At 29.0% G+C, this 20,487-nt stretch overlaps 2 protein-coding genes across 2 annotated transcripts in view; one reads left to right on the top strand and one right to left on the bottom strand.

Moving 5' to 3' along the window:
• Positions 1-20,487, bottom strand: part of Cad99c (cadherin 99C) — a 117,379-nt gene that overhangs the window by 39,350 nt on the left and 57,542 nt on the right. The window lies entirely within an intron of this gene.
• LOC141524133 (uncharacterized) lies at positions 12,736-14,074 on the top strand. The gene is made up of 2 exons (XM_074237801.1): positions 12,736-13,494; positions 13,864-14,074. The coding sequence occupies exon 1, from the start codon at positions 12,745-12,747 to the stop codon at positions 13,444-13,446; it is 702 nt and encodes a 233-aa protein (XP_074093902.1). The 5' UTR covers positions 12,736-12,744; the 3' UTR covers positions 13,447-13,494; positions 13,864-14,074.

The raw sequence follows: 20,487 nt of genomic DNA, 5'->3' as shown, positions 1-20,487 counted from the left end.
CTAATTTTTATGAAATTTTTTTCGTGATGTAGTAGGAGGAAGGGGAGGCAGCACTGGAAATTTTTAATCTCGTCTTTTTACAAAAGTAATATCATATTTTTTCTAATCGAATTTAATACAATAATTATCTGGTGAAATTACGATAGTAACTTGTAAAATTTCGTAAATAAATAGTAAATTTTTTTCTAAAATATTTGACAATTATTAGTAGTGAATGTATAGCCTAGCTTTTCAACAGTTGTCTCGTAAATTTTCCCAGAAATTTTTTTCCGTGTACAGATTCAGAGAATAAGATTGTAATAACCAATAAAAATTACATTCGACTCTTGCAGTATCGAGAGAACTGTTTTAAAAGTAAATTTTTTTTTTCAACTACATAGAAATAATTCTAATTCATCTTTAATTTTACTTCGAATATTTTTATTTCGCGGTAGTAAAAAAACTTATAATATATAATTCAGTTAATTAGATAAAGAGTTTATTTAAACTTTCCATCTGAGTATTTATCTCAAAAGTATGTCCGATTCAACAAAGTACTGAGGTTGAACTGTTATTATCTAACTCGGAAGCAAATCGACTGTCTTTTCTCATTCAAAGTCTGGAGTATATAAGTTTAAGTGAAACGACGTACTTGGTTATTGCATGGAACAGCGAGTGAAAATATTTTCCTAACTTTTTTTTTACCCAAAGAATTGTTTCGCTTGCTGTAAAAATATTTGCTTTCAACTTTTTTTTTTTTTTTTTTTTTCTCGAGGGCTGAGGTTGTTTTTATTCAAACTTTTTCGACTACACAATGTGTACCAATTTTAAAATTTAGAGTAAACTCTCAGAGAAATTATTTTTAAATTAATATTTAGAGTTATTCATCTGAAAATTTTTATAAAAAAATTTATAATAATCCACTGACGTCAATCTTGACGAATTGACACTTGTCCTACGGGACAGTACTATAAATAATTTTCCAATTAGATTTCGGGAATATCTAGGGATCGAATAATAGAATTACAATAAAAAAATATTTTCTCCGTGTTGTCTTGATCTTTGGAAATTGTGTGTGATTATAATTTTTTTCCCAATAAAATTAATTGTTAATAATATTATAAAATGTGCAATAAAAATAAACCCTAAAAGCTCTTTTTTTAAACAAATGTCTATTTTTTTTAAGTGCAAAATTTAAGTCTCCAAATCTGACAATTAGAAAACCCTAAGCTTTAAAATTTATTTTGTAACTATTATCCGGGATTATTTCTCGCTGTCGAAGCACTTCAGAAGCCACTCGAGGATCCAATTTTTTAAAATAGCCTCCTTACAATTTTCTTTTATTAGAAATAAAATTATGCAACAATAAAAAGATTAGTTTGATTAGATATCTCGAAAATAATTGACTATTATTGATATTAAAAAAAGACGACAATAATGAAAAGTCAACGATGACAATTAACTAAATTGTCGATTGTGATACGTTAGATCGATCTTAAATTACCATTCTCGTTGTATTAGCATTAGAATATTTATTTTGCGTAGTGGTGCGCTCAACAACTGTTTTACTAGTCTTGTCTACAACAAGAACAACAGCAACAAGAACGCGAACAACTTCTACTACTTCTGGTTCTAGTAGCGGACAAATTAGCTGAATGTTTAGCTTATTGTCCATGGAATAAACATTAGAATTGTAGATTTGATCAGGACCAGAGTTTTAACGGAACAATCGACTCTTGTATAACGGCATCTCCTTTAACGATAACGATTATTTTCATATAGAAGCCATAGGTGGTCGGTTGTCATGTCGAAATTTTCTTAAACTATATACACACTCTACACAACTAGCTACTCAGGAAACTGTGTCTTTGTGTGATATAAGTCTATATTGCATATATACATATATGCTGCTCTTAAAACAGTTATAAGTCGTTCCCACGTAACGACAAACTGGTCAACCATCGTCCGGCAGCAATTATGCAACATTGTGTTCTATTGAACATCCAGACTATACTAGTATACTACTGTTCTGCTGTAATAGTTCTTTCTATCTGTGTAACTACCAACAGCACGATAAGTCCTTATACTTTAGATTGTTTTGTATTCGATTCGATGCAATAACATTACATGCCGGTTCGTTCGAGTTATACCTACTTAATTCTACGTGACCAATATATCACTCTTTATTTGGTATATGTCTAGTTTATTATACACTAATACTTTTGTGTATCAGTAGACCGAAATTTTATTATCATTTATTGTGAAGATTATTCAAAAAATTTTTTTTTAATCAAGAAAATAGTTTTAAAAAAGTTTGGAAAATCCAAAAGTGCACAAGTCATAATGCTCATTTGATTATGAAATATTAATAAAATAAACAATATAAAAAAAAATATACACCGAACAAAGGTTCACTCAAGCCAAGAAAATATTTTTCTTCCTAATTATTTTCTTGAGCGAAAAAAAAATTTTTTTTAGACACAAGAAATTTCACTTATTTCAACAAAATTAATTCTCTTGCTTTAAAAAATACGTATTTTGATCCAAGAAAATTCATTTAAGTCAAGAAAATCTTCTTGTTTTGAGAAAATTCAGCCTCTTGCTCCAAAAAATTTAATTCTTGATAGAAGTGAATTTTCTTGTCTTGAGAAAATTTCTCTCTTGCTCCAAAAAATTAAATATCTCGATAGAAGTAAATTTTCATTAATATTGTTATTGATTAATATGTCAAATGGGAAGATCAAATAATATTGAATCTTTTTTTTTCATTCAATATGTATAATTGCACGCTAAAATAATATAAAATGGGTATCAAATATTCAAGAGAAAAATTTTCTCAGCTGAAGTAGGTGATGTTGCTTCTCTAAAGTATTTAAAAATCTTGATCAAGTATAAAAATTTATTGTATCAAGTATTTATGATAATTTGAATTAAGAAAAAATAACTTCCACTAAGAATAGGATCTCAAGAAAAATTTTACTTCGGCCAACACAATTTCGGTCTTCCTTCAGGCACCCGAAAATTTTCTTGAGTCAAGAAATTTTTCTTTCTGTGTATAAAACAGCTGAAATAGCGCGATAATGCGTAAGCGCCTCTAGTTGGATAAATGTACACAATACATATAGATATACAATCTTCTGGTTTTTGTTTTATTTTATTAATTGTAAATAAACGACACTGAATTACCTAGTCATTCGCATTCGGTGACCTACAATTCTCTCAAAGAATTTTTTTTTATGATGTAAAGCACTCTCATGCTTCGCATTATGAGTCGTGTAAAAATTTTGTCTTGAAAAAATAAAAATTATTCAACCAAGTTAAATTTACACAAATCAAGAAAAATTTCAAAACAATTTTTTTAGGTCCAGTTTTTTTTTTTATTGAATTAAGTTAATTATTTTTTTATTGGTAACATGCAATTTTTTTTAGTTTTAAAGTTTTGCTTATTTTTTATTTAAGTAACATGGAAAAACATTTTTTTAAATTTCACATTTTATAACTCGTTCAAGAAACAACGTACTAAAAAATGTGATTCATGTATTTTTTAGAAAATTAAACGATCTAAAAAAAAAAGGTCTTTTATGATTTTTCAATAAATTTACTCTTCCAAAAGCTATTCAAGGTTAAAGGACATCCCTTAAATTTTACAATTTTCTTTTATTTTTGTCAAACTTATTATGTAAATGTTGTTAGAGTGAAAATTTGTTTTATATTGATAATTTGAGTGAAAAAATACTTGGGATAAAATTATATTAACCAATTTTGTAAATTAACAGAAAAAAAGCTCTTAAGAGCTTTTTAACAAATTGATTACTTTGAATTTAATTGAGGAATTTTTTCCTAATGGTTACTTTCAAGATTAACTGACGTATATATGTATATATAAGGTAGTAATTACGGGTTTAAGTATGTGTATAGAGTTAATAGTCACATAGATAATGTACATAGGCATTGGCACCGGCAGAATATTCATGTAGTTTCTTGATATGAGGCTCTACAAGTTAAGTCGGCGTATGCTAATATAAATACCTCGAGCGATCGTGGATCCACCTGCCTTTGGACGTCAGGACTTGTGAGATCTCGCTTCCGTTTTGAATAAATTTACTTTATACATGTGAGTATATTTATGTGTGTTGTATTTATTTTGTTTATTTATTTTCCATAAAAACGTACCGGTAACTTGAGAATATGGAAATTTTTAAAACCGTTTGTTCGATACGTTAAATTTAACGGAGTTAAGTAACAGTTTTGCTATAAATAAATAGAGCAAATTTCATACTGAAAAAATTTTTTGTTAAAACAACATAAAGCTAGTTGTGGTAAAAAATTGTTATGTTAGTGTAGAGAAAACAAATCATATGTAATAATAAAAAAACATAAGTTATAATAACTAATTTAGTTTAATTGTTATATCAATAAAACAGTTTTGTTATTGTAGCAGAACTCTTTAATTTTGTTCAAGAAAAAAGTTTCGCTGAATTAATAAATTGGTTTGTTGAACCAACTAAATTCTTTCAAAGGGATGACAATTGATTTTTTTTAGTTTAACAAAAAAATAATTTCCTGCAGTAACATTAACTAGTTAGTTGGTCTTATACAAATTTTGTTGCTAAACTAGCTAAATAATTTTGTTAAAATAATTAATAGTTACGGCAACAAATTTATTTTTTTAAGTCAGCAAATAAATTCTGTTATTTTAATAAAATCAGCTAAGTAACGGCAACAAAGTAATTTAGTTGTAACAAGAAACAGATATTGCTATCCCAATAAAATGATTGTTGTTAAGATAACAGGTTGATTAAGCGGTATTACGAACTGATTTGTTATTGCAAATTGGTTCAATTGGTGAAAATAACTAATCAATTTATTACCATAAATAAACTCATTTATTACCACAACATATTTTTCTATATATAATTATCCTGTCTTTTGTTATAATTCAACCAAATCATTTTTATGAGCACACACTGGAGTAAAATAAAAAATAAAAATATTACTATTGAATTATTTATGCATCTATTCCTGTACATTAGCAATTAATCATTTTGAAGAAAGAATGGTTATCTCGTATTAAGAAAAAAAAATCGAGCAATGTTGTAGATTAATGCTCGCCTATTTATCTTGTTTGATAAAACGAAAATGATAGTAAAATAAAAATACTCTGGAATAGAAATTAAAAATATAAAAGTATAACTGAGCGCATAAAAATCTGAAAATCTAACAGTCGATCAAACCGCCCGTGGCTGGGCAGCAGTTTATTCCGCAAGTAACGCGGCGATTCAAAATGTCCAAAGACATCGATCCACGGGAGATAAAATCGATCGAACGAAAACATCCCGCGGTCATTGTCCTTTCTCTGATATTATATCGACACAGGGATTTTTAAAAAAAGTCCTCCTCCGGAGAAGAGACTGTTGTTAGTAGTGACTCTGATCATGTTGCTTTAATTTTTGTTCACTTTAGTTTAATACTCGCGTCGACACAAGCTACGTATTTATATAAATACAATATAAAAGAGCCAGGACCGAAGAACGAAGACCGTATGGAGAGCACTAGGTAGGGTGTATAAGTCGCTCGCGATTATTTATTGCTCATTATAATACGGGTGTACTTTGCGTAGCAGTCAAGGTATCGGCAGCAGCAATGCCGATCGAGATATCGATAAGATTCACCTCCTCGAGCCACCGCCCACGATTTATTAAGTCCTGCCGACAGCCGACAGCCAACTTGTGTAAGCTATTTTCAGATATAATACTCTTTTTCATTATTATTATTATTATTATTATTATTATTATTATTATTATTATTATTATTATTATTATTATTATTATTATTATTATTATTATTATTATTATCATTATTACTTTTTTTTTATAGCAACCTGCAGTGACTGTCAAAAATTACGAATTATGAATTAAAACTTTAGCTTAATGATTTTGTGTATTTTTTAACATAATATACTTACTTTGGGTAATTTTGAAAAAAATTATTGAAATAATGTTACTATTTAAGGATCAATTGCTCATTATGAAATTGGACAAATTTCACGGGACAAACTTATAGAATCAACAAACTATTCATCATTCCATGCTGAAAAAAAAAAATTCTTGACTGGAGTGTAAATTTTCTTGGCTCAAGAAAATATCAAGGAAGATTGAAAATTTCTTGAATGAAGTCAAAGTCTCTTGAGATAAAATAAATTTCTTGAGCCAAGAAAATTTCTTCTTGCTTAAAAATAACTTTTGTTTTCCTTAAAATTTTCTTGGTGCAAGAAATTTGTTTTTTTGTGCACCAAAAACTACACAGAAAAAATGAACTTGAAAAATTTTCCCAAAAAAACACTGAAAAAAAAGAACTTGATTGAAGACAAAAAATTTTTGAACTGAAAAAATTATTTTGAAGAATTTTATTGTCTTGAATCAAGGCGAAAAATTCTTGAATCAAGGTAATTTTTTTTTTTTTTTTTTTCAATGTATAGACTATTATTATTATCATTTTTATTTTTATTTATTAACATGCAATATTTTTAACCGAGCTTACATTGGATAAAAGTAGTAAGCTGGTCTATTAAAAAATAAATTACCTTTTCCGCAATTTTCTCAAGGCGCAAAGATTCAAATTATATAAACGGCATTCGATCGGGTATTAACATCAAAGAATTATTGCGGCATGCGCATATTAAAATTTAATCCGCCGGTTGAAAATCCTAGTGAGCTGAGAGTAAGAGCGAACATCACTACTCACTAGTAGACCGTTTGATAAAAAGTGGGTCGAGTTCTCTCATACAGGCTAAAAAGTTATTAAAAAATGACTAAAAAGTACATTTTTATATTGCACAACATTAAGTTACAAGGATTCATGCGGACTTATTGAATCACCGATAAATTTATTTTCATACCGGACTTAAAGTTTCTTCATTTAATGTCCCCACTAATTTTTTTTTTATGATAAATTTCATTTTAAAAGCGAGCATCATTTAATTCAATTTCACAAATGCAATAAAATTTGGTTTAATCAAATTTGCATCAAGTATAATTATGATTTTTATTTATATTGAAAAGCTTGTCGCTCTGAAAATGTATATCAAACACATTAACAAAATAATCCCGTTACCAGAGCACGTAAAAAATAGCGAAATATTTTTAGCGATTCATAACAATACTACTTCCATTAATGACAAAATTACTGGAGTGTGAATATGTCCAGCACGTATAGTAAGGTCATATCTGCTAAATAAAGTAGAGAAGGCCATTCGAATCCAAATTAAGTAGTGAAATATATAATATACATCTAGATAGTGATATAAAGTTGGTGATCAGCCAAAAAACCTGGTCGTGTCGGGAACACGAGACCGTTTATCGAGATACGTGTTCGATAATCGTACATTATTTTTCCTGAAATATCCCTGACAATGTTGCATGCAATATATTCTCTACGCTACATAATATTCTACGTTTCGACTAGATGTATTAATACAAAGAAAAAAAATTTTCTTGAAAGAAGAAAATTTATAGGAAGAAAGTCGATTTTATTGCTCCAAGAATTTTTTTTTTTTCATTTTTATATTCTTGCTTCAAAATCTGTTCATGCTTCCTTCAGAAGTTAGGTTTTGACCAAAATAACAATATAATATAACACTCAAACCAACAAACATATCTTCTTGGGACAAATAAAAATTTAAATACCAGATGACGCGATCATTTAGTGATAAAATACTGAAGATATAAAACAATAACTTAGTTTCCTATGATTGAAAAATTGATTATTATATATAATGATCCTGACATCATCACAGAAAAATTATTTTTATAGAAGATAAATAATTTTCAGTACATAATTGTAACTTCAGTTAATTTCTAATATTTATAAATAAAAATTTTGGTAATAAAAAAATGTATTTAATTTTATAACCAGAGTTTGATATGAATATTGTAAAAATTCACTGGTTAATAATTAAGTCGGTGTTATTTTTAATCAATTTTACCGACCTCAAACCAAGAACAAAAATAGTTTTAAATATATATGTACTTACATGTTAAATATATACGTACGAAATAGATAATTAAAATATCTATTACGTAATAGAGGGTTTTCTTCAAAATTCTTGTTTGTCCAGGAGAGAAATATATAAAACTGCAATCGTAGAGACCGGTTGTTAAGAGATGTAAATATTTTGAAACAAAACTGGAGTTCTGAAAAAAATATTTACTTGAAATATTTACCAAGCTATATTTTTTTCTGTGAAGATATATATACATATGTATGTATATAGATACCGCAAGTTAACTAAACAAGTGTGTGGAATCTGTCTCAACACATGAGCTTTTTTTCCGACAGTTCCCGCAGTAAATCATATTCAGATTCAGTTCTCGAGTACATAAATATTAACTGTTTGCTCTGTAAATAAATTTACACATCTATCTGTATAATATACTTGGATACACGATCGGCTCATCGTTAGAGTTACGTTTCACGCAACGCTGTGTTGCACATGACAGGTTCAATTCTTGTTTGGTCTTTTATTCTGAAAGGTATTATACTTCCGCTCTGTCGTTAACGGTATCGACAATTTTTGATTCTTTTGTGAAAATTGATCATTTGTTTATATGCATTATTATTTTTTTCTCTCAATGAAAAAATGATTCTGTAAAAAATTTCTTAAGGCTGATTTTTAACAAAAAATTAAAAATTCCAATGCGTCAAAAAAATTTGGTAGAAACAGAAAAAAAATTACAGTATTGCAGTTATGAAACCGCGAAGATTATTGATAACGGAGTAAAAGTTGAGTAAAAAAAACAATGTAAGTGCTTTTTGCGACGAAGATGATTGCGGATGAAGTAATATTACTTATAAAGAATAAGAGAATAAGTATCGAGACTGATACTCTCTCGGGCGATATTCACGCTGGGATTTTTATTTAACGGATAACGGATTTACGAGTTTTAGTTTTAAGTAAGTACAAAAGAAGATCCAAATGATTGCTTCTGGCTAATTTAAAGCAATATCAAGTTTGGTAAGATTACATTTCTATTGTTTAATAATCATGGACAAATTGAAAAAATTAATTATTGAGTAGAGTAAAATTTTTCTGATTAAAGAAAATATTTATGGAGAGAATAATCATCTTGGATGAATTAAATTTTTTTTTGTTCATGAAAAAATTTTTTTATATGCCCTGATATGTTTATATATCATTATTCATTAGTAAGTGTTAAAAAATCCAACAGAGGGCACATGGTCAATAAATCGTCTCGTTACAAGAGAGTTAAGTTTGACATTTTAAGTTATGAAATGAAAATTATTTTTTCTTACTACCTCGGTCGAAAGTACGTAGCTTCTGCTGTGATATCGCGGCAGAAATATTCATTTTTATTCCTCGGTCAAGCAGTACGCGCGCCATCTAGTTGAGCGGGAGTAAAAACTTAGACACGTGCACTGCCACTCAATACATGAGAAATTCCCTCTACAATACTACCACAAAGACCCGATTCACGTATCCACAACCTCTACTTTTACTCGCACTCGTATAACCTCAAAGTTTGTTTACAATAAGTTAATGCTAATGTTTATTGGTAAATTCTATTCAGAAAATTATTGTGATTAAAATTTTATAATAAAAATAAAAAAATGCATCACCAATTATCTGACGAGTCAACCGATAAAGAAGAAGTCACCAGAGGCTTTGATGCGGAAGCACAATTGATTGTGCAAACTGACACTTTACCCAAGAAATCTGCTGATAAATATACGCTAGTCTATAATACTTACAAAAAATGGAAACAAAAAAATAAAAGTGCTTTATCTGATTCTGAGGAAAATAATTTAATTGTTTATTTCAAAAGTCTATCCACAAAATTGTGTCCATCTACTTCGTGGAGTATTCATTCTATGTTAAAATCGACGCTGAATGCCAGAGATAATATTGATATCAGTAAGTTTTATAAATTAAAAGGTCTAGTTAAAAATAACGCCAAAGGTCATAAGCCTAAGAAATCTGCTGTCTTGACGTGGGCCGAGGTTATGGCATTCATAAATAATGCACCGGACTACACTCATTTAGCCAATAAAGTATGTATTTATAAAAATTTGTATAAATTGTATTGATTTATAATTTATAAATCTATACCTTTATTTATAGATGTATTTGATGCCTGCCCCCGACCAGCAGCACTCGCTTCGCTCGTGCCGCAAATGTCGGGGCAGGCATCAATATCTTTAGTACACACTTGTCATTTTTCCGTACTTTCGACCAGGTAGCAAGAAAAATAGTATACACTACACGCGCAGAAAGTTTGAGATTCCTGCACTGCGCGCTGTGCAGGAATCTCAAACTTTCTGCCCTTGTAGTGTAATATACTATTTGACCATCCTAAAAAGCCTATCTGTCATTTCTTTATAATTTAATTAATTACATAATCAATTGCTTTGTAATTTGATATTTGAATTGACCTACGAATTTCCAGCGAAAATAAAAAAATTGAAAAATCATAATAAATTTTATTGATGCTGAAATTTTTCCACAGGAAGCGAACAAAAGTTCTTTGCGTTGATAAAAATTAAATTGGATCAAGATTAATTTCATTTTTATAGTTAATTTTTTTAGTTTAGTAAATTAAGTGCGACGAGGTTCAATATTTATTTTGCTAAAAAATTAAAAGCCTGTTTATGAAAAGTCAGGCAATAAAATTCAAAAATCGTCTGTCTAATCTTAAATTCATAAATTTTCTTCAATAATGAACTAGAACAAAATATACGATGAAGCGAACAAAAAAAGTTGACATTTTAAAATATCACGTTCTTGCTTGCAATATGATGATTTATGTGTAAGCAAATATTAAATACTAAATAGTAAATAGTATATATGAGAGAGTGCAAGAACAATGTGTATGCTCTTAAGAAAATTCCACTCGGCTGTGTATCGTTGGCTAAAAAGTTTTTCTGTACCCACGTACAACACATAAAGAAACATTTTACTGAAACAATAAACAAAATCTCATTATTTTCTTCAGTTGCTTTTAACTCGGTAAAAATTTAAACCCAAGTGCTTAGCTGGTTATTGCAGATTGCAGATTTAAAATTGGTATTGGAGTGAAGAAGCCTTTATATTAACATTATTTTAATTCCGTTATCTTCAATACAGCACCCGTCCACCCACATAATTGATGATTCTTTCATTGTTGACAGGGAATTCACTTGTAGTGCTTGCTCCGTTCCTGCTTACATTACTATATTACGCTATGGTGTGGTACTTTAAAAATTACAGTTTACTTGGAGGAAAAAAATTCAATTGGTTTGGTAGCCACTTTAAGGGGGATAGCCACTGTAAAATTTCGGAAAAAAAATTTTTTTTTTTTTCATTAAACTGAAGTTTATATATTCAAAATTATGTATTTCAAATTTTATAGAAAAATTCCGAATAGTTTTCGAGTTATAGTCATTTTTATAAGAGCGCGTCGATTGACCGTTTTACGCGCGGCGCTTCGACGAAAACGTCGCCTGCTCGCTCCGTCTTTGATTCGTACGGGTTGGCGATTGTTTTCCCTCACGATTGTCAACCGTTACAATTATTTGACTTTTAACGTATATTTTTTCTTATTGTTGAGATACTGTACCTCATAGTTTAGTTGTTTTGTATGAATACACACTCGTTCTTTAATTTATTGAGTTTCTTAGTGTACTCGTTATTGTTTACTTACTTATTTTTTTAAATCTTCTGATCTTTTTTTGTTTATTTAACAAAAAAATTTGTTAAATAATGGATCGTAAACAAAGTAAAGTTATTAAAAACGAAAGAAAACTGCCAAACGACAGGAAAAATTTAATCGACCGCTCAACAGATATGAAACTGAAAAAATACTGGCTCTCAACGACGTGATAGTGCTTCCAAGAGGAAATTATCACAAAAATCTGATTGTACAATTGATTCGAGTATTAGCTACAAAATTATAAATTTTTTCGATATTTAATTTACTAAGTGGCTGTGTATCGTGTAAAAAGTGTGGTGGTGATGTAAACTTTACTGAGACAAGTATTCGAGGATTAGGTTTTAAACTAGTTGTGAATTGCAAAAATGTGATCCAGTTTTGATAAATTCATGTCCACTCATCAAGAATGCGTATGAAATTAATCGCCGTTTCATCTTTGCAATGCGGATAATTGGTATTGGGTTATCTGGAGCTGAAAGATTTTGTGCTTTCATGGATTTACCACGACCAATGTTCCATAGCTTTTACGATCGTCTGGTCACACAAATCAGAAATGCAGCTAGAAACTGTTGTGATTTAGTGTTGAAAAAAGCTGCTAAAGAAGAAATCCAAGAAACCTGCAAGCATTTAAAATCCAATGACATTCCTGGAATTTCTGTCTCCGGTGACGGTAGTTGGAAGAAAAGAGGGTTTAAATCTTCATTTGGTATATCTTCTCTAATTGGTTACTTCACTGGCAAAATCGTAGATGTAAGTATGAAATCCAGTTATTGTAAGATGTGTGCGCTAATGAGCTCAAAAAAGGAACAGCTGAATACGATCAATTTATGCAAGACCATGCTCTAGACTGTCCAATAAACCATGAAAATTCTTCTGGACAAATGGAGGTAGATGGAATAAAAGAGATGTTTATGCGATCAGAGTTATTACATAACGTTAAGTATGTAAACTATATAGGTGATGGTGACACTAAAACGTATAAAAATATTTGTGATGCTAAACCGTATGGGGACATGGTGAAGATAAAAAAAAGGAATGTATTAATCACGTGCAAAAACGAATGGGCAGTCGACTAAGGGCTTTGAAGAAGCAACGAACTAACAAGAAGACAAAAACAGGAAAAGAAGAAAATACACAGAAAAGTTTAGGTGGGAAAGGTCGATTAACGGACAAAGCAATTAATGAATTTACAAAGTATTATGGTTTAGCAATCAGACGTCATTCTAATGATGTTGATGAGATGTATAATGCTATTTGGCAAACATTTTATCACAAGTTTTCATCACCCGAAGATCCGCAGCATTTTCTTTGTCCTGAAGGTGCAAATTCGTGGTGTCAATTTCAAAAAGCTGTGGCAACAAATACTTTGGACTCATTAGTTGAAAAACCACCACTTCCTGCAGATATTGCGGAAGCTTTAATACCGATTTATGAAGATCTATCGAATCCAGAGTTATTGGAACGATGTGTCGGTGGGTTTACACAAAATAATAATGAAAGCTTCAATGCATTAGTGTGGCAGCTCGCCCCAAAAACAAATTCTTCTTGTTCCCTTATTGTTGAAATAGCTTTATATATTTCAACAATTACATTCAATGATGGGGCTCTAGCAACTCTGAAGATATTAGAGAATCTCGATGTTAAAGTAGGACCAACACTCTACTCATACTGCGCTGAGCGCGACGCTACTCGGGTTAAAGCTGCTGAAAGCCGCATGGAAACGGCCAGTAAAAAAATAAAAAAAAGTCAAGGTCAATACTAAAGATAAGGAGGAAGAACCCTCATATGGCCCAGGACTTGATAGTTTGATGTGAGTATGAATATTTTGTGAAAGACTAGATTTTAAAGTTGCGAGAATCTTCTTAAAACTTTACTCGCGTTTTTCTCAAAACGACTTTTTCAAACTTTCCGGTACTGTAACTTTCGTAAATATGAACCGATTCTCAATTTTTTGTTTCCCCGTATTCGTCTACTTAGTGGCTATCGTCGCACGTAGGGGATTTTGAAAATTTTAATTTTTAAGATTTTTAAGGCTGTTTGAGTCCAAAAAATGAGGAAAAAGACGAAAAATTTTCAATATAGCGCCATTTTTTCTCAAATCAAAATTTTCAAAATCCCCTACGTGCGACGATAGCGACATTCCTATAGATTAAAATGCCGTTTGGTTTTTTTGTTTCAGATAATCCGTTTTTGAGTTACAGTACCGGCAATGGAGGGGGAAATTTTTTTGGTGCTCTACAAAAATGTTTATAACTTTGTGATAACAAAATATTTTTGAATAAAAATTTAGGAGAATTATCCTCAACATATACTTTATAAAACAAAAAAAACCCGATCCCCAAATTCCTTTATTATCCTAGTAAAAAAAATTCCCGAAAATTGCCTATTTTTTCCAGCGTCACAGTGGCTATCCCCCTTAAAGGCTTTTATACTAAAAAAAAAAAATGAACATATTTTATTTAAGAAAGATATTTTCTTTAAAATTAAAATTTTATTTTGAGATATCCAGTTTGAATTGCTTTCAAATAATAAATTGAAGAGGATATAGAGAAATAGTTCAACATTGAAAAATTTGAGGATTTAAAAGGGAAAATCTTAAACCAAAAAATTAATTTTAAAGAGTTTCATTTTTTTAATCAACCAGAAAAATGATCGAATCAAGTAAAATTTACTTAAGCCAAGAATAATTTTTTAGTTAAAGAATTCTCAGTTTAATTTAAAATAATAAGACTTCAAAATGAATTTCTTTGTTTAAGATTTTTTTCTTTAATCAAGTAAAGTTTTTATTAGTGTATTTTTGAATTTTTGTTATTTTTAAGTTAAGAAAATAAGTTTCCAGAAATAAATTTCTAGAATCAAGACATATGTTTCTCTTAAAAACAATTTTGTATACTTTTTCAAGTATTTTTTTCAAGTGTATTAAATTAATGGGATGTATGTTAAACAGCAACCGAGCTTTTATAGAAAATTATAACATCTGATTTTTAATATTTTTGTAGATTTCAAACATCTAGAGTGGAATTTTGATAAGAAAAGTACATTAAAAGTGATTCCTTTTTTTTATCATTAAAAGCACATATTTTAGCGTTAATTATTCCCAAACAAATGTCATTTATAAATGCTAAAACAAGAAATTCTTGGATTAAGACAACTGATGAAATATTATCTTGATTAAGAGTTTCGAGTTCAAAATAATTTTGTTCTTTTATCAACAATATTTATCTTGAACCAACCAGTTTTTTTTTTTTTTTTTTTTCGTGTAATTTGTAAAGACACAAAAATCGTCAAGTAGAATTGCGCGTAGGACAACGTTCAGTCAGACACTCAAAGCTTAATTCAAAGTAGCTTCAAACTTTTCAAGCCTCTTAAAATTGATGAACCTAAATCCTCTGATTGGTCAGTTTCCGAGGGTATTATCTATTACTCTTAGTAATAGATAATCGATTGGAAACTTTTAATAAGCTTCTGTGTAAAAATAATCAAGTAATTCATCATTATATTTATATTTATATTTATATTTATATTTACCTTACTATAAATTGTAATTAATATAAATGTCAAACAATTGATTTACATTGAATTTCTATGCATGCATTTCTATTGATATCGAAATAGTAAAATTCGATAAAATAAAAATGAGAGTAACAAAGCACGTGGTCGTTGTCAATAGATATGAATAATTGAAATAGAAAACACATAACAAGACAATGCAACAACTACAACAAGAGTGTACTGCAACCAATACCTAATACCTATAACTGTGTATCATATTCCAGTGTTCCTCTCACCAACTATTGCGTCGGCAGATACCGAGAGACAGGTGTGGACATCGAACAGATCAATTCTACAATACCAATACGAAATACGAATATTATATTTTAACATCTGTTACGATACAGATTTCAATTTATTATTCACTATTTATATTCTGTTGCGATGCCATGTCTATCATAGTTTTAGTTATTATTATCTTAATGTTCTATTATAAAGTAATTTATGTTATATTTTTAGTCATAACGACCGCGACCTTGCAACTGTACAGGACCGTTCGATAATTTATTTATAAAATACTAAAAACAATGTGACATTATAAATAAATTTTTTTCTATTTTTGTTGGTGAAATAATTGTTAGGTAATTTTATTTATAGTTCATCCATAGGTCAACAAGTTACAGGAATAAATATTTAGATTAAAATTTTAAAAACAAAATTTTTCATTTGGTTCAGGTACTTTTTTGCTTCTTGATTACGTTCATATTATGATTAAATAATTATTTTAAGTTATAGAGGCTCGACTGCAATAGTAATAATCAACAACGGATAAATTTGTCTCTGATTGTTACTTCTAATGAGCTTCTAGATAACATACCAAAGGTGCCAGATTGAATTCCGCTACTAATACCTAATATTACTGTCTCACATGTTTAATTACAGAGAAACGTTTAGTAGATGATCTACTGGCTTAGAATTTACTCACAGCACTGGTTGCCTCTTTATGTGTATAACAATATCAAATTACTGGAGTCTTATGGGAAGTGTATAGTTAGTACTCATGAGTAGAGGTAATTTAGTGGGGTACTAACTCTGCTCACTGATCCGTAACTCAAGAGATTAACATTCTATGCAATTCTAGTTTTATTTATTATATAAATGTATTATTTAAACATACTGATATGGATTTTTATTGATTTATTATTAATAAATTTTATCTAGCGCGGAATTTGAATAATTTCTAAATATTATTATGAAAATTCAACAAGGAAATGTTTTAGAAAATTTAAAATTGTTTCGGAATTTAAGAAGTTTCGACACCTATGAAAAAGTTAATTTGAAAAATTTTTGAGCCAAGAAAATCACTCTGAAGAATATTATTGGTATAAATCAAGTAGATAATTTCTTATTATTACTGAAATTAGAATATAAAATTTCATTTAAGAAATTTCGTAAGCTGATAAAAAAATTAATTTGATTAAAGAGAAAAAATCTTGAGCTAAGGATATCATTTTCAAGAAATTGATCATCTTAAATTAATTAAATTTTTTTTGAATTTATTGTTGTAAATATTATTTTTTTAACTTCCCGCTTTGAAAATTTATAATTTCCAAAAGTAAGAAATTATAGATTTCTGTGTGTGTGTGTGTGTGTGTGTGTGTGTGTGTGTGTGTGTGTGTGTGTGTGTGTGTGTGTGTGTGTGTGTGTGTGTGTGTGTGTGTGTGTGTGTGTGTGTTGTTCAGGTCAATCTGTCGACTCGTTTTAAAGATGTTCAAAAAATAAAAACCAAAAAAAAATTTTTTTTTTTCAATTTTTTCGAAATAATTTTCAAAATATTTAAAAAATCAACTACAATATTCGGAGACACTTTTTTAAACTTAAAAAACTGCATCAAAAACTACCAAATAAGTCAAAATCGTTTCTTTTATATAACTTTTCAATTCTTCGATCCATTGACTCATTACTTTGCAAATAATTCTTGTACTTGGAAAACAGTATCTAATAACGCCAAATAAATCAAAGTAGAACAAGTCGTCAAAAGTTATAGCAATTCAAAAATTACTAAACAATCGTTTTTTTTTTTTTTTTATATAACTTGAATTTTTGAGCTCGGAGAAATTAACCAATATGAAGATTTTCGAGCTTTTTAAGCTCGAAAACGTGGGAAGTTCCGGGGATGGCCTACCGGTCAAACGTTTTTCAGATTTTTATTATTATAGTTTTTATCCAAGGCGAGAAAATCACCGGCGAATAATTATAGATTAATTTGTTTCATTGACAGCGCGTTAATCCCCTACGTACCAATGTATGTATGAATGTATGTAGATGTATTTAAAAGTCTATACCATGAGTACAGAGAGAATAATTTCTCGTTGAAATTAACTATCCCACGCAGTAATCAAACGTGGGTTTACACTTGATGGAGTGTTGTTACTGAGTTTATATTTTTGCAGTGCACACCTGTCATGAGATTGTGAAATGTCGCCTACGGAGACTAAATCTTCAAGCTACTGTAATACACATGTATTTGATAACAGATATATAACATTATTTATTTTCAGCGGAGGATGCGATTATATTTCGCTGAAGAAAAATCAACCTAAAGGGTTTTAATATTGAGTAAGTGGTTTGATAAAGTACTTATTTATGATACGGATACTGGAAAAATAGTCTAGAAATGTATAATATACATAAGTACTATAAGGATAAAATTTTATTAGCAGGTACTATTACTATTAGGAAGAACGTTACTTTTCGAGTTTATGCATAATGCCAGCTGCGACGGTCCCGGAAATTACACAAACGAGTTCGAGTATACAGTGTCATCTGTTTTGTGGAAATTATAATTCCAGTTCAGCGTTAATCCATAATGTGGGGACTTTATTGTTTAGTTTATATATTTTTAATTTCAATATATGAAATTTAGATGCGGATAAAGTAAATTTTAAATACAATAATCGCTAAAATCGACTGACAATAATTTTATGAACATTTTTATAGTAATTTTGAAATAATCAGTTCCTTTTTTCTGTATTTACATTTTTCAGTATTTTAAAAAACTCATTATTGAAAAAATAGCTTTTTTTGACTGACAATATTTCTTCTTATTTTTAAAGAAAATTTTACAATCCATGATTATTGCATTAAACTTAAGATTTATTATTTGAATCTTTAAACAATTGATGAAAAATATATGAAAAATAATATAATAGGCAAAGGCTACAAAGTTATTAGTCAAGGTGTTCTCAGCAAGAAGAATTGACGTTGAAAGTTATTACCACTTAAAATCTGTGGATAGCAATTAAATGCCGAGGGCTCTTTTATTATACACTCATTTGCATCCCAACTTACTTTTTTACAGCCGTAAACGTACTTACAGATATATATATATATATATATATATATATATATATATATATATATATATATATATATATATATATATTTATATTTATATTTATATATACTTAGTCATCGGGATTAATCGTGTTAGCCATTAAACTATAAATTTAAATCCAAACGTCTATATACTACCGTAAATTAAAGTTTTTTTTTCTGATTAAATGGAACGCTATTTGAATCAAAAACAACCTAAAATCCGATTTCCAAGTTTACAATCTATGCCGTCATCTTTTTTCATTCAGTTAAGTGTACTTCGATTTCTTGCCCTCTAATTATGACTGATTAATCATTTTAGTGATTTATAGTTTTGATGTTTTAAAATGTGACTTTAGATTCATAAAAATCGTACTTTTGTCTTTAATTCTATATTCAAAGCTCAAAAAGTTTTTATTTTTTAATTAAGGAAAAAATTTTCTATAAAGAATTAGAAAATCCTTGAGGCAACTTTTTTTAGTTTTGATTATGAACATTTAATCTTTATTCAAAAAATTTTGATATCTTGGATTAAGTATTTGTTAAATTTGACAATGATAAAAAGTTTTCAATCAAGTAATAAAATTATTTTTCTATCCTGAGAAAATTTTTTGCAAAAAATTTTTTTAGGATATAAAAAATTTCTCTTGTGTTTTATTATCTTGATTTTCTTCCTGAATTTTTCAAATACATTCTAAGGGGCCATTTTTTAATTACGTAACGACAATTTTAGTGACTTTTGACCCCCCGCCCCTGCCCCCACGTAAGTATACGTGATTTCTTGAATCTCCCTCCTCTTTCTTACGTAAGATTTTATCTTGGTCTAAATAATAAACTGTTATGTTAGGAATGGATCAGTCAAAATATATGAAATTTACTAAGTTATTTTTTTTAATAAACAATAAAAATTATTTAAATAAAATAAGAATTATTTTTATTATAAATTAAGAAAACTATGTAGGATCCAAATTGGAATTAGATTTTTGATATTGAATTTCGATTCACGAAATATTACGTAAGAATGAATTTCACCCCCCTCCCCAACATAAGGACATGCAGAGATTTTCTTAACCCCCTTCCCCCTCAATATCCTTACGTAATTATGAATGACCCCTCACTGAAAATTTCAGAACAGGAATAAAATTTTCTCAATAACATTTTTTTAAATCAAGTATTCTTTTTTTTTATCGTGCACAGAAAAAAAAATGTTCTTGAATCAAGTATATATTTTTGAACAGCTCAATATTCTTGATTTGAGTAGAAGAATTCTTGATTCAAGAAAATTTTTCTTTATTTAAGAAAATTTTACTTAATTCAAGAATTTTTCGTCCTGATTCAAGACAATTACCTTCTTCAAAATTATATTCTTGGTTTAAGAATTTTTCTCTTGAATCAAGTTAATTTTTTTTCTGTGTGTGATATATAAAAATCGACTAACACTTTCATTTTAATTATAAAAAGAAAAAAAAACTTGAAAAGTGTAACAGACTTGATGATGAATCCTAAAAGTTTAATCCTTCATGAATCGATTGATTGAGTCATTGACAGTTGTTAAGTCTTTTATCTCGAATTTCACTGGAAGATGGTAAAAACGAAAGAAGTCGAAAAATGTTAACGAGGCTTGCTGCGCTTGTTCTGGTTCTTACATGAAACGTTCTATTAAGTCCTTAGGTGAAGAGGTCCTTTGAAAGAGAGCGAAAGAGAAAGAGAGTTAGAATGTGTTGTTATAAAACACGAGCACAAACGAGTGGACACGAATTAACAAATAAAGTAAAGAAGAGTCTCTGAAAGTATAAACAAAGCATGTCTATCCTCGCTCTTGTATTCCTTGGAGGATCTGCTGAGTTTAAGTGGAGTGTTTAAATGCTGAGGATTCTCATCATACTTCTCTACTCTACTTCCCTCACTATTCCTTCTAGCTCGGTCCCTATGTACC

This window comes from Cotesia typhae, unplaced genomic scaffold (genome assembly GCF_013202065.1).
Source record: "Cotesia typhae breed Kobodo isofemale line unplaced genomic scaffold, CoteBio_Ctyphae contig_22, whole genome shotgun sequence".
Lineage (NCBI taxonomy): Eukaryota > Metazoa > Arthropoda > Insecta > Hymenoptera > Braconidae > Cotesia > Cotesia typhae.
This window is presented reverse-complemented; position numbering and strand designations above follow the sequence as displayed.